This window comes from Mastacembelus armatus, unplaced genomic scaffold (genome assembly GCF_900324485.2).
Source record: "Mastacembelus armatus unplaced genomic scaffold, fMasArm1.2, whole genome shotgun sequence".
In the NCBI taxonomy this organism is placed as follows: Eukaryota; Metazoa; Chordata; class Actinopteri; order Synbranchiformes; family Mastacembelidae; genus Mastacembelus; species Mastacembelus armatus.
Window position 1 is genome coordinate 124,254 of NW_022872866.1, and position 10,991 is coordinate 135,244.

The window sequence follows — 10,991 nt, forward strand, 5'->3', positions numbered from 1 at the left end:
AAACCTGATGATGATGATAAGCATGGGCCCTGATTTAGTTTGGATTGATCCAAATGGCACAAACACAGCGACTCTGCTGTCTCTCATCATCATGATCGAAGCTTCTTTAACAGTAGTTTCCATAAAATCACACTGACTATATTTCACACATCTGCAGCTGAAAGAGGAGGTGTTGATCTCAACGCACAGCTACTGTCATGTGAGGAACTGAAAATAAAGTTGTTTTGAGCTGCTGACGAGCTTATTGACCCAGATGTTAAACTAAAATTCCTGTAGGATTACAGTTCCTCAGGGCAGAAATGACACATTTCAAAATCGTGAAATAAAAAATTAAAGCCACATATGAATATAAAAGCATCTTTTTGATGTTAAAACTCAAAATGATTAAAACCCAAATTTACAGCTCATACAGTACAGAATCCTCCACAGAATGCACTACACAGGTCTGACACCTACATACACGCTGTGTGGCTATGTACACCTGTCCACACGTTTTGGCACAGGGTATGTGAAGATCTACCATCTTGGTTAAGACACCCAAACCATGCCTCCCCTTCACTTTGCATATTAGGCGATTTAATTGACATTGGTATGTGTACTGGTGCAGGCGTATTTTATTTGCTCTTCACTGCTCTTGGCATCTCAAAGAAAATCATCCTCATAAACTGAGAGTCAAAAAAGACACATCATTCGATATAAAAATCTACTTCTGGACCATGTTTGTTTGTTGAGAATGTCAGCTTCATCAATAGACCAATTGGCTGAATTCCATTCACTCTGGTCAATTCCTTGGTATAGCTGGGGTGAGTGCTCGCAGCCTTGCTGCTTTGAGCTCTGTGGTTCTGAGGTCCTGATGCCTCTGGCTCTGGGGCAACGGTGGTGCTCCAGGGTGGGCCCGTTGTGGACCTTAGGCTGAGTAAACCTGGTTCCCTGCTGCTTGGGATGGAGTTGGGGGGCAGGTGGCTGAGAATGAGTCCTGGGACCAGTCAGGAAGCTGGCTCCTGGGAGGGGCGTCTTTAGTGACCCCTATTCCCTCTGCCTTTCTCCTTCAGCTCAACACAAACACTCTCCTGTCTTCTTCCCTTGCTCTGGAGGTAGAGGGTCGGCAGCCTGGGAAAGGCAGCAGCCTCTCTCTCGGGTGCTGTCGGCCCTGGTTCGGTGGCTGGTCATCTCTGAACTGGGTGGATCCCCAGAGACTGGGTCAGGGGCCTATTGTGGATCTGGGTGGCGGCCGTTGGGGTACGCACTGGTTGGCAGCCGTTGGGGTACATACCTATGCAGCTGGGGCTAAGGTGGTGGAGTGGTGGCCTCCTGCTCTTGCTGTGCAGGAGGCCAACAACAAACATGCACACACACACACACACACACACACACGCTCATATACTCATACTCATCCACACATTCACATACACATATTTTATGGTAGTTGTCATCTCAGTGTATCATTGCTAACATTGTGAATTGTATTAACATTCTAGTTATTATTATTACTACTATAATAATATTGTATGTATTGTTATCACTGACAATCGTAATGCATTATCAGTGACTTTGTCTCACATTGTGTTGCTGATATAGTATAAGCACTGATATTGTTGGTACTGTACATGCATCACTGCAGTCTATCACTCCATCTACTCTTTCTCTACCCGTCCCTTCAGTCCCCCTCACATCCTCGAACTGTCCTGTAGCTGGCATCATCAAAATAAAAATGATCTGTTCAACAGGAGTGGGGTTCAACACCTGTTGGGAAAGCAACTCCTAAGAAGTGGCTCAACAAGGCATCCTCAATACTGTATGCCAAACAGCTGGACGGGACACGTAAAAAAAAAACATATCTGATCAACCCTGCAGTTTGTTCCTGAGAAGAGGAGACTCAGCCTGACAATGTTTATATGTTTATTTACAGCTAAACATCAGGAGGCTAACAGAAGACTGAGGAGACACTTTCAGCATTCAGCAAAGGGGTGTCAGGGGTACAGGAGGGTTGTAAGATCATCCGGAAGTGGGTGACAGGTTATTAGACTGTATCAGAGAGCACAAGACTGGCACGGGGCAGAGTCAGTTTGTTTTAGAGTGGATATTACAGGGTTCATTAGAACAGCAAGGGTGCAAGGGCAGCTGTGGTGTAAGAGGGGTATGATGGGATATAAGATGGTACAAGAGGAGTTTCAGGCAGAGCAGGAGCTGTAGGAAACATCTGGGGATAATGGAAAGTTTAATAGTACAGAAGAGTTATCTAATGGGTCTGGCATAGTATCAAGGAGTTTTAGAAGATATTAGAAGGCTTAATTGGGTCAGTATATTATATGGTATGTGGGAGGATCTTGTGGGGTTTTGAGAATATTAGAAGGCTTTATGCAGGGCTGGGCAACATCTCAGGGTAAGGAAAGGTACGGTGGGGTATAAAAGTGTTTAAGAAGGGCAGATCAGAAGGACCTGAGCAGCTGTTTCAACAGGCGAGCCCAATGTCTAATTATCTGCTCAACATAAAGTCAGACATACCCTGAATCTTTGTGAAGAAAGCCCCATTAAATCAGTGACCTCAGCCCATAGTGTAAGAGGCTATAAATCAAGAAGGTCAGAGGACATCTCAAATATGTGACACAATATCAGAGGGTACAGATGTGGCAGCCAGCCTGCTGCAGTATCCAAGACCGAGCTGAAGACAATTGAAGGAGTTCACTCCTAAATTCAATAAATATTAAAGCACCAAGCAGCAGTCAGTGAAATAATGCATCAGTTTATACACCTCTTTCACACTCGACTTCCTGTGTGAGAAAAGAAGACAAGCCAGAGATCATTTTAATCCTCCTGCCAGTGGTATAATCCAGGGGACGGCTCTGATCTCAGACCAGTCGAACACTGAATCAGGTCCTGTGTCTGTTGACATTGTTTGATGAGGAACGGGACTCTGGTTTTGTCTGGTCGAGATGTTTCATTGAAGGTTCCATATGTTCTCCAGACATAAGTTGTGTTCCTCATTTAGTCTGTGGCTCAGCTCGCAGGCCAATGGCTGAATGCATTTAAAACAAAAACAGTTCCCACAGAACACTGCATTACCTGCTTCATATATTCTCAGGGCATCTGTTGAAAAAACACTAGGTTTTATATGTACATCTGAGTATGTGTGGACGAACTCTGCGATCCAAACCTGCTGCCAACAGAGACAGATAAACTGGGATATCTTCTTATTGGCATGGAGAAATTATGAGACACTGTACCTCAGAGAAAAATGTGAAAAGCCACCCTGCATCCCTCCTGCTTAGGAGTAAGACCCCAGACTGATAGACACAGAACAATTATACTCAGTGAGTTTTCTGAAGTTGTCTTTGTGGTCATTTTTACTCTCCTTGTAGCTGTTTTATTGTCTCTTTATAGTCAGCTTTATCACTTTGTAGTTCTTATGTGTCTCTAGAGCAGCATGAGTCTTAGTAGTGACTGATGGGGCTCCTGGGCCTGTATCTGGTGGTTCCTCCTTCCATATCAGCCTGAACATGCTCATACATACTAACCTTCATACATACTTCGGTTTTTACACATTAAGAATAAAAAAATAAATTACACACTATTTTCAGAGGCTCACCGTGCACCACATCAACTGAAAACAACCCAGTGCTTGATAGCTGCAGAACCTCTACCATGTTGCTTACTTCTAAAAAGTGACTAACATCTCTGCAATCTCCTAAACAAAGAGAGGGTCTATCCCAGTGTGAGCAGAAGGTGAGTGTCTGGATGGTGCAGGAGTTAAAGCTGGACCTCACAGTGTGAGCTGCTGGTGGTATACCTGGTAACACGCCTGAAGACGCAAAGGACTGAACTGAGCAGTGTCTCCATCTGTACCAGAGGAGAAATATGTCCATGATTGCATTGACAAATAAATCCGTGTTTAATGGGTGACTGGTACATGACTACTGCTGTGACTACAGAGAGATAATGATATAATGTATGTTTCTACTCTCTGATTCTTTAATGGCCACAAGGCTGATCTCCTGCTATAATCATGTTTGTAGGAATAACGCTACTATTTTCCAGCAGGTACTTTCACTGATCAGTCTGTGTACAGAAGACCTTTTTGACTGTGGTCATTTACCATCAGAAACACACTTCTGTTACAATGACACAGTGAGGCTTCTATCAAAAAGCAGAGCATGCTGAGAGAACCAGCCTGAAAAGCATTTTCAATGTCCAGTATGTTCCTACATGTACAGCATCATCCGTGCTACTTGATGTTAATGTCATCGTGTGCTGACAGCAGCTCCAGTTTGGGTCTGGTGACTTCTGTTTCTATGACTGTTGCGTTGATATTTCTGGTCAGAGACTCACTCCAGCTCGGCCTTAAACCTCAGGGCATTTGAGAATCACATCTAATCTTATCTGTATTCATGTTCTGCTGCATAAAAAGCCAAAGAATGTTTACTGGATTCATCTGAGTCTGCAGGTTTGGATCATCAGGTTCTATAGCATGTGTTTGTGTCTCTGTGTACATTTTTCTTTGGCTGTGATTAAATTTTACCATAACTGTGCAGATATTTCTGCACTGCGAGACCATGTTTTCTGGTCTGTTTCAGGGTTCAGACCAGGTTTTAGGGTTCATCTTAGAACCTTGTTCAGCTCAATGAGCTTGGAGATCATTATGTTAATGAGTTTTCTCACAAAAATCTAAAGACAATGTACACGTGTGAGTCCGCCCTCTTTTCTTATATCTCTGGTGTTGTGTCGACCACAGGATTCATTCAGAAACAAAGCTCTGGTTTCCCGACTGTGACAAAGATAAATCTAAAGCATGTGACGCTTTTGTCCTGTTTGGGTTTAAGGCCTGATCTTCTGTAAAGTTTCCTCTCCAGACTGATTTTAAAATAGATTCTGGTTTGAAAAGTTCTGGACTCTGGATCTGGTTTAATATTTCTGACATCAGTTCAGCACCAAGTGGACCAATAAGATGGGAGGATCAGTAGAGTTCGACTCTACAGTAACTCTTCATCTGTTAATTAAATGATCAGTTGATAGACAGGAAATTACTGACTTCAATGGACAACATCACATCATCCTATTCGGGGCAAACCTCCATTGGTTACCTATCCATTTCAGAATTGATTTTAAGATTCTATTGATCACTTTTAAGATACTTGAAATTAGATAACAGACTTGTTGATCAGTTATGAGTCACCCTGCAGCCTTAGATCCTCAGGTGGTTCCCTTTGGGCTGTTCCAAAGTCTAGGTTAAACTCTAAGGCTGACCGAGCTTTTGCCATCAGGGCCCCTGGGCTTTGGAAGTACCAGCCTGAGGAAATAAGGCTTGTACAACCAGTGTCTTCTTTAAAATCACTTCCTAAAACCCATTTTAATAGGCAGGCCTTATGGGATGTCGTCTTTTGTTTTTTTTTAGTTTTTTTACTTCTGCGTTGTTTTGTACATATTCATGTGTATGTATGTGTATAAGTGTCTGTGTGTACATGAGTGTATATATATATATATATATATATATATACATATAAATTAAAATAAGATGTGTGTGTATGTATATACATATAGTTTGTGTGTGTGTGTGTGTGTGTGTTCATAGACTTCATTAACATCCACAGCAGTGTGCAACAGTCAGCGGGGGGCGACAATTGCCTGTGACAAACACTTTGCTTCAGAATAAAAGTGTGAACGACCGAAGACGTTGTAGAAACAGGTGTTGAACTCCTGTAGCTCCGCCTCCTGTGGTCAGTGTAGGACCCAGGTTAAATAACTCGGCTGCAGCCAGCTCCAAATGGCCTTCCTCCACAGGTTGATTGACAGCCGGCAGCTCAGACTGAAGACTCGCGGGCGGTTTTGGATCTCAGAGCTCTGCCTCGGCTCAGGAAGGGGAAAGTGGTGCCAAGGCAGCCGGAGGCCACGGTCAGTCCCAGACTGGCCCAGGCGCAACAGATGGACCAGCCGTAACCATGATCCACATCAGCCGGCAGGCCGTAGATGAATGGAGGGTTCCTGGAGAGGTCGTAGGTCACGCTGGCAGCGTATGTACACAGAGAGATGGTGCAGAAGATCCCTGGGAACAGATCACAGATCTGATCAGGACCTGTTATTTATCAAAGACCTGCACAGGATGTTGGTTTGGATGAGATGTGAAATAATTTTACTGGTAAGTAGATAAAGGATTAAATATGTTGAGTCATTCATGAGATGCTGGGATCAGCTACAGAGGCAGAGAAAACACATAAGACCAGATAAACATCAGAAGTCCCACACACTGAGCTCAGTCAAACCTCTTGTCTTTAAACATGCTGTGTGATCAAGAGGAACCTGTCACTGGGCATGTGAATCATTTCCTGTTTATACTGGACTTCACAAAATGTTCTGATGTCCACAGTCCTCATTCTGTGAACCACAGGTTCTAACACTGAAGTTCATGTGACAATGTGTCTTGGGTAGACACATCTACAGTTACAGACTGTTTTTATTCTTGTATTTCAAGAACCTGGCATTGGTGTTAAAAATTAACAAACAATTAAAAGATTGAGGAGCACAGTGAAGATTTCTGATGTTCATCCTGACTTCCTGTTTACTTGCTTCTGTTCTCTGATTGGTTGTCAAACAGATCCTTCTCTGTTGTTGTAGGCCCTGAATGTGACCAGCAGAGGGCAACACAGGCCCACATGAGAGACCAGCACTGACACACTCAGGTGCGTTACCTGCCATGAGGAACAGCAGTCCAGAGACATGCTGCGTCAGACTCTCTTCCCAGAAGAAGCCAACGGATGCAACGATGCTCCCACACAGCAGGACAGCTGCTGCCATGCCCAGGAAGCCCGCCGTGATCCGACGCAGGTCTACAACAACATGCAAACACACATGATATGTACACATTATACACACACACTCACACACAAACATGTCAAACATGTATACACTTGGTAACACACAGTAAACTGTAAGGAACTGGTAAATGAGGAAACACAGAGTTACCATGGTGACCACCTCCGGCTCACTGCCCCACTGTACTGTTACATAAACCTGTCATGGCACGTTTCCATGGCAACCGGTAAGCAGCAGCGAGGAAGAGGGCTGAGCGCCAGAAACCATGGGACTAAATGGCCAGTCGGACTAATAATGTTCAGGTAGATTCAACAGAACAAAGACAATCAATAATCTAATGAATAATCTGCATGAAGCTCATGTGGTGAGTGTGTTGAACAAACTGTGAGCACGCAGGTGAGACCAGGTCACCTTCAAACCATAACAGAAACACAGTAGAGTCTGACACACAAACACAGTCTGCGAGTGTGTGTGTGCTGTTTAATTACATTTCTTATTAAAATCAATCACGGGCATAAAACTGTTTTAATCCCTGCAATAGAAACTGCATCTTCTTAATGTTTTATCTTTGGCTGACATTTAGCTGTGATGCTTCATCAACAGAATGCATTTATTTTCCATGGATGGCAGTAGTATTTATGTGGCCTGAAAGACAGAACTTAGGGATAAACGCACCCACTCACTGCTTCTCCTGAAGTCAGAGCAGTTTTTTGATCGGAGGACTCTGTTCCCTGATTTCAGTGAGAAAATTGAAAGATTTTCTGCCCTGGCTAAGAGTAGACACAGCACAGGTTTCACTGAGCAGCCGGTCTGAATCATTGAGAGTCTACAATGGGAGGGGTCAAAGGTCACACCTTCAGGTGAACCAACATGAATTATTACCCCAAAACTCTGAATTCTCTCCTGAAATGAAACGTCTAGAGTCCAGTGTGATTTCTGATCGACAGCATCTGACAGTCTGACAAGAAACGAAGAAGCGGGTCAGTTTACAGCTGAGATTTATGGCAGCCTCTCAGGACAAAATGCAAAACCAAAGCACAAACAATCAAAATGCATTAAATAATATTTATATGTTGAACAAACAGCTATTTATGTCCCTCTCCAGTAGCTGCAGACCAACCTGCTGAGTATCAGCCCAGTGTTCCCTCAGTTTGAGCTCTGGGTTTGGTCTCCACCACCTCCTGAGGGAAATCTCTGGCTCTTTAGCTGCTAAATGCTCCACTATGTTCATCAGCTGGTCTCTGACTGTCTGTCTTCTGTTTGCTGCTGAGTAGGTGGTGGACAGTGGCTTTTTACAGCTGCAGCTCAGATACTCAGGCCCAGAACAACCTGAATGTACCTTCAGGATTTACGACATCACAGCTCGGTGTCCAGTATGTCACTATTATATATATATTTTAAATTCTTTAAACATGTTAAACATGTCCAGATTGGAACTTTAATGTTTGTTCTGCAGGCTTAGCGCTATGTTTTGGTGTGGGTGCGTTATGTCCTCACAGACATAGAAAGAGCAGCACGTGTGCACTCACGCAGCAGGTGCCACTCGTCTTGCTGGATGGTTCTAGTCAGGTTCAGAGGGATGTTCCGCAGTCTGATTGGCTGTGAGAAGTGATACTTCACAGCTGTGCAGCGGTCTGCGATACCTGCAGAAACAGAGCACACAAGTTAGACATACAGGTATACCGGATGAACCTAAGCTGCAGAACGACACCTGCTTACAGCCACACCTGAGCAACACAAGCCAGACCCATAAAGTTCAAGTCCAGAACGTTCTCTGAAAATGAACTAGGACCAGTGAAGCCAACCTGTGGGGTTTCTCTAGGTCTGTGACAACAGGCGTATGATGTCCTCTGATGATGTTATGTCATCAGTCAGGTTACCATGCAGGAAGACTCTGATGAAAAACTACCCAGGTGCCTTATGGGGAATGCAGGATCCAATGTTTTTGGATAAAATATCAGGAGGTCTGCACCTTTGCTACTGAAAGTATGCAGGTTCACTCTGTTCTGCTGCAAAAACACCAGCTCTCCTGTGTAAACACCCTGTGCATACATGTCAGAGATTCATATTGAGCCTGAAATAGGGGATTAGATTTGCTCTGGTCTAGATCACGAACAACTCTTGCCTGACTATAAAACTAAAGATGATTAAAATCCACAGACTGCACACAGAAATGCCAGCGGTGTCTGTCTTTGTTGTTGTTGTCGGAGATGCGGATCCTCCCCGCAGGAATCGATGGATCTAATCGGATCTGTGCTAAGGGTCCAGTCTAAAGCAGGGTAGGGATGTGTAACATAATGTCACGCAATGTGATTTGGAGCGCTCTAATCTGATGTGTGGTCTGAGTGTTGTCGGGGCCCAGCTCCTCTTTGTTCAGCATCACTCTGACCTCCAGCTTTCAGGTCGGCAGCCTGCCAGAGACTGCAGAGACTCAAACTGCAGACGTCACCATGAACCACGACTTTTCAATTCTGCACAGACCAAGAGAGTCAGAGGTCTCTGTCTCTGGTCTACTGGTCATTTCAGAGGTCTGTCTGCTGGTCTCAGGGGAATAAAACTCCAAACCAAGTGTGAAACCAGCCTGCAACCAGTTTCTATAGACATAAGGATCAGAGTTCTGGTCTCAGGTCAGGGTGTTTCCACGTCAGTCTGAAATCAGTCGAAAACCAGCCCAACACCCCTAAAATCACCCAATCCAGCCTAAAGTATGTCTGACATCTAATACCAGCCTGCTAAGACTATTTCGAAACCAATATGAAACCATCCAGCATCTATACCCGCTTATTCCCGACTAGGGTCAAGGGGCAGTATGAAACATAGCCACAGTCGCACAATTTACCCAACACATTCACAACCACATTAAGTGCAGTGCAGTAGTACAGCATTCACAGCTACACACCAAAACGCCTTAAAACACCTATTACATCATTGGGCTGACGAACAGGTTAAAGCCACGTGCAAGTGGTACATGGCCTGTTTGTAGTGGACACCATATCCCATAATTCACCTGATCACAACATGGAGGTTTCAGGTGTTTCCTCAGTACTCTAAATACTACAGCACATATTATTACAGAACCACAGTGATAGACCTGTTTTACCTACAGTAAAAATCAGACCCAACAAATGTTTAACATATTTAGACCGAACCTGTTTACCTGTGTGTGTGTGTGTGTGTGTGTGTGCGTATGAGAATACACACCTTGGATAGTACCTGACCTGGACACCTGAGCAGACAGACAAATGTCAGCCCATCTGATCTACATGTAGTCTTTATAGGCGGTGCACACAGGACACAGCGTGTCATGATATAAAGAATAAAGAATATAAAGAATATTATTCAAGTCAATTTAATTCTATTATATTTGTTTACACTAAAATCATCTCCAGGCACAGAAACCCAACAAATCCCTTCTGAGCACACTTGGAGGGAGAAACCTCCAGCAGAACCGGGCCCAGTTACATAACGTTGTCAACACTAAGGATACCTGCATACTGTGTGTGTGTGTACCTGTGCGTGCGTGCGTGCGTGCGTGCGAATAAAGAAAATATCCGAGCGGTCTGACCCCGGTCGATGAGCTTGTCGATGTCTGGGTCCAGGCCCTTGAAGTAGCACTTCCTCCAGAGGCCGGAGTGCGTGGAGAACAGCGGCCTGCCGCACTCGGTCTCCAGGATCCCCATCCCCAGGATGGCCCGCCAGTTCTCCAGCAGCTCTTCCTCCCTGCTGCCCACATGCACGGGCTTCATCAGCGCCACGTCCCGCTGCCGAGCCCCGCCGCTGCCGGTGTCTACCAGCGGCAGGTGGTAGATGGGCATCTCCCGGTTCTTCTGGTCGTTGGAGTCGGATCCGTGTCGGTCGCAGTTCTCCTTGTGCCTGCGGGTGTCGGTCTCGTACCAGTGGTCGGTGGAGATGGCGGTGACCAGCAGCAGCAGGGACAGCACGCTGAGCGCGAGGCTCACGGCGGACACAGTCACCGTGACCGGACGGGCTCTCTCCATGGCCGGGACATGGACCGAGCCGCTCCCGCTCCCGGAGCAGGTCCCGGCGCTGCCGTTCGCTCGGATCCCGCCGCTGTTACCGTTACTGGGCATCTTCTGCGGCCATCCTCGCACCCGTCAACCGTTCCCCGTTTGCCCTCGAGAGCTCGTTGTCATGCCGACTGACGGACCGTCAGAGCTGCGTCAAGG

General features: G+C 45.4%; 1 protein-coding gene across 1 annotated transcript; it reads right to left on the reverse strand.

The window, feature by feature from the left end:
• Positions 1 to 5,450: 5,450 nt before the first annotated feature.
• On the reverse strand, positions 5,451 to 10,948 carry tmem178a (transmembrane protein 178a). The gene is made up of 4 exons (XM_026323921.1): positions 10,370 to 10,948; positions 8,334 to 8,447; positions 6,681 to 6,818; positions 5,451 to 6,037 (listed from the first exon to the last, which is right to left on the reverse strand). Exons 1-4 carry the CDS (start codon positions 10,893 to 10,895, stop codon positions 5,796 to 5,798), a joined length of 1,020 nt encoding a protein of 339 aa, XP_026179706.1. The 5' UTR covers positions 10,896 to 10,948; the 3' UTR covers positions 5,451 to 5,795.
• Positions 10,949 to 10,991: the final 43 nt, after the last annotated feature.

Excerpts from the sequence above, each read along its gene's own strand:
- tmem178a (XM_026323921.1), bottom strand. The coding sequence starts at position 10,895 with ATGCCCAGTAACGGTAACAGCGGCGGGATCCGAGCGAACGGCAGCGCC. Across the intron at positions 8,448-10,369 it reads CGACAAGCTCATCGACCGGG|GTATCGCAGACCGCTGCACA; the intron begins GTCAGACCGCTC and ends CTGTTTCTGCAG. Across the intron at positions 6,819-8,333 it reads AGACGAGTGGCACCTGCTGC|ACCTGCGTCGGATCACGGCG; the intron begins GTGAGTGCACAC and ends ATGTTGTTGTAG.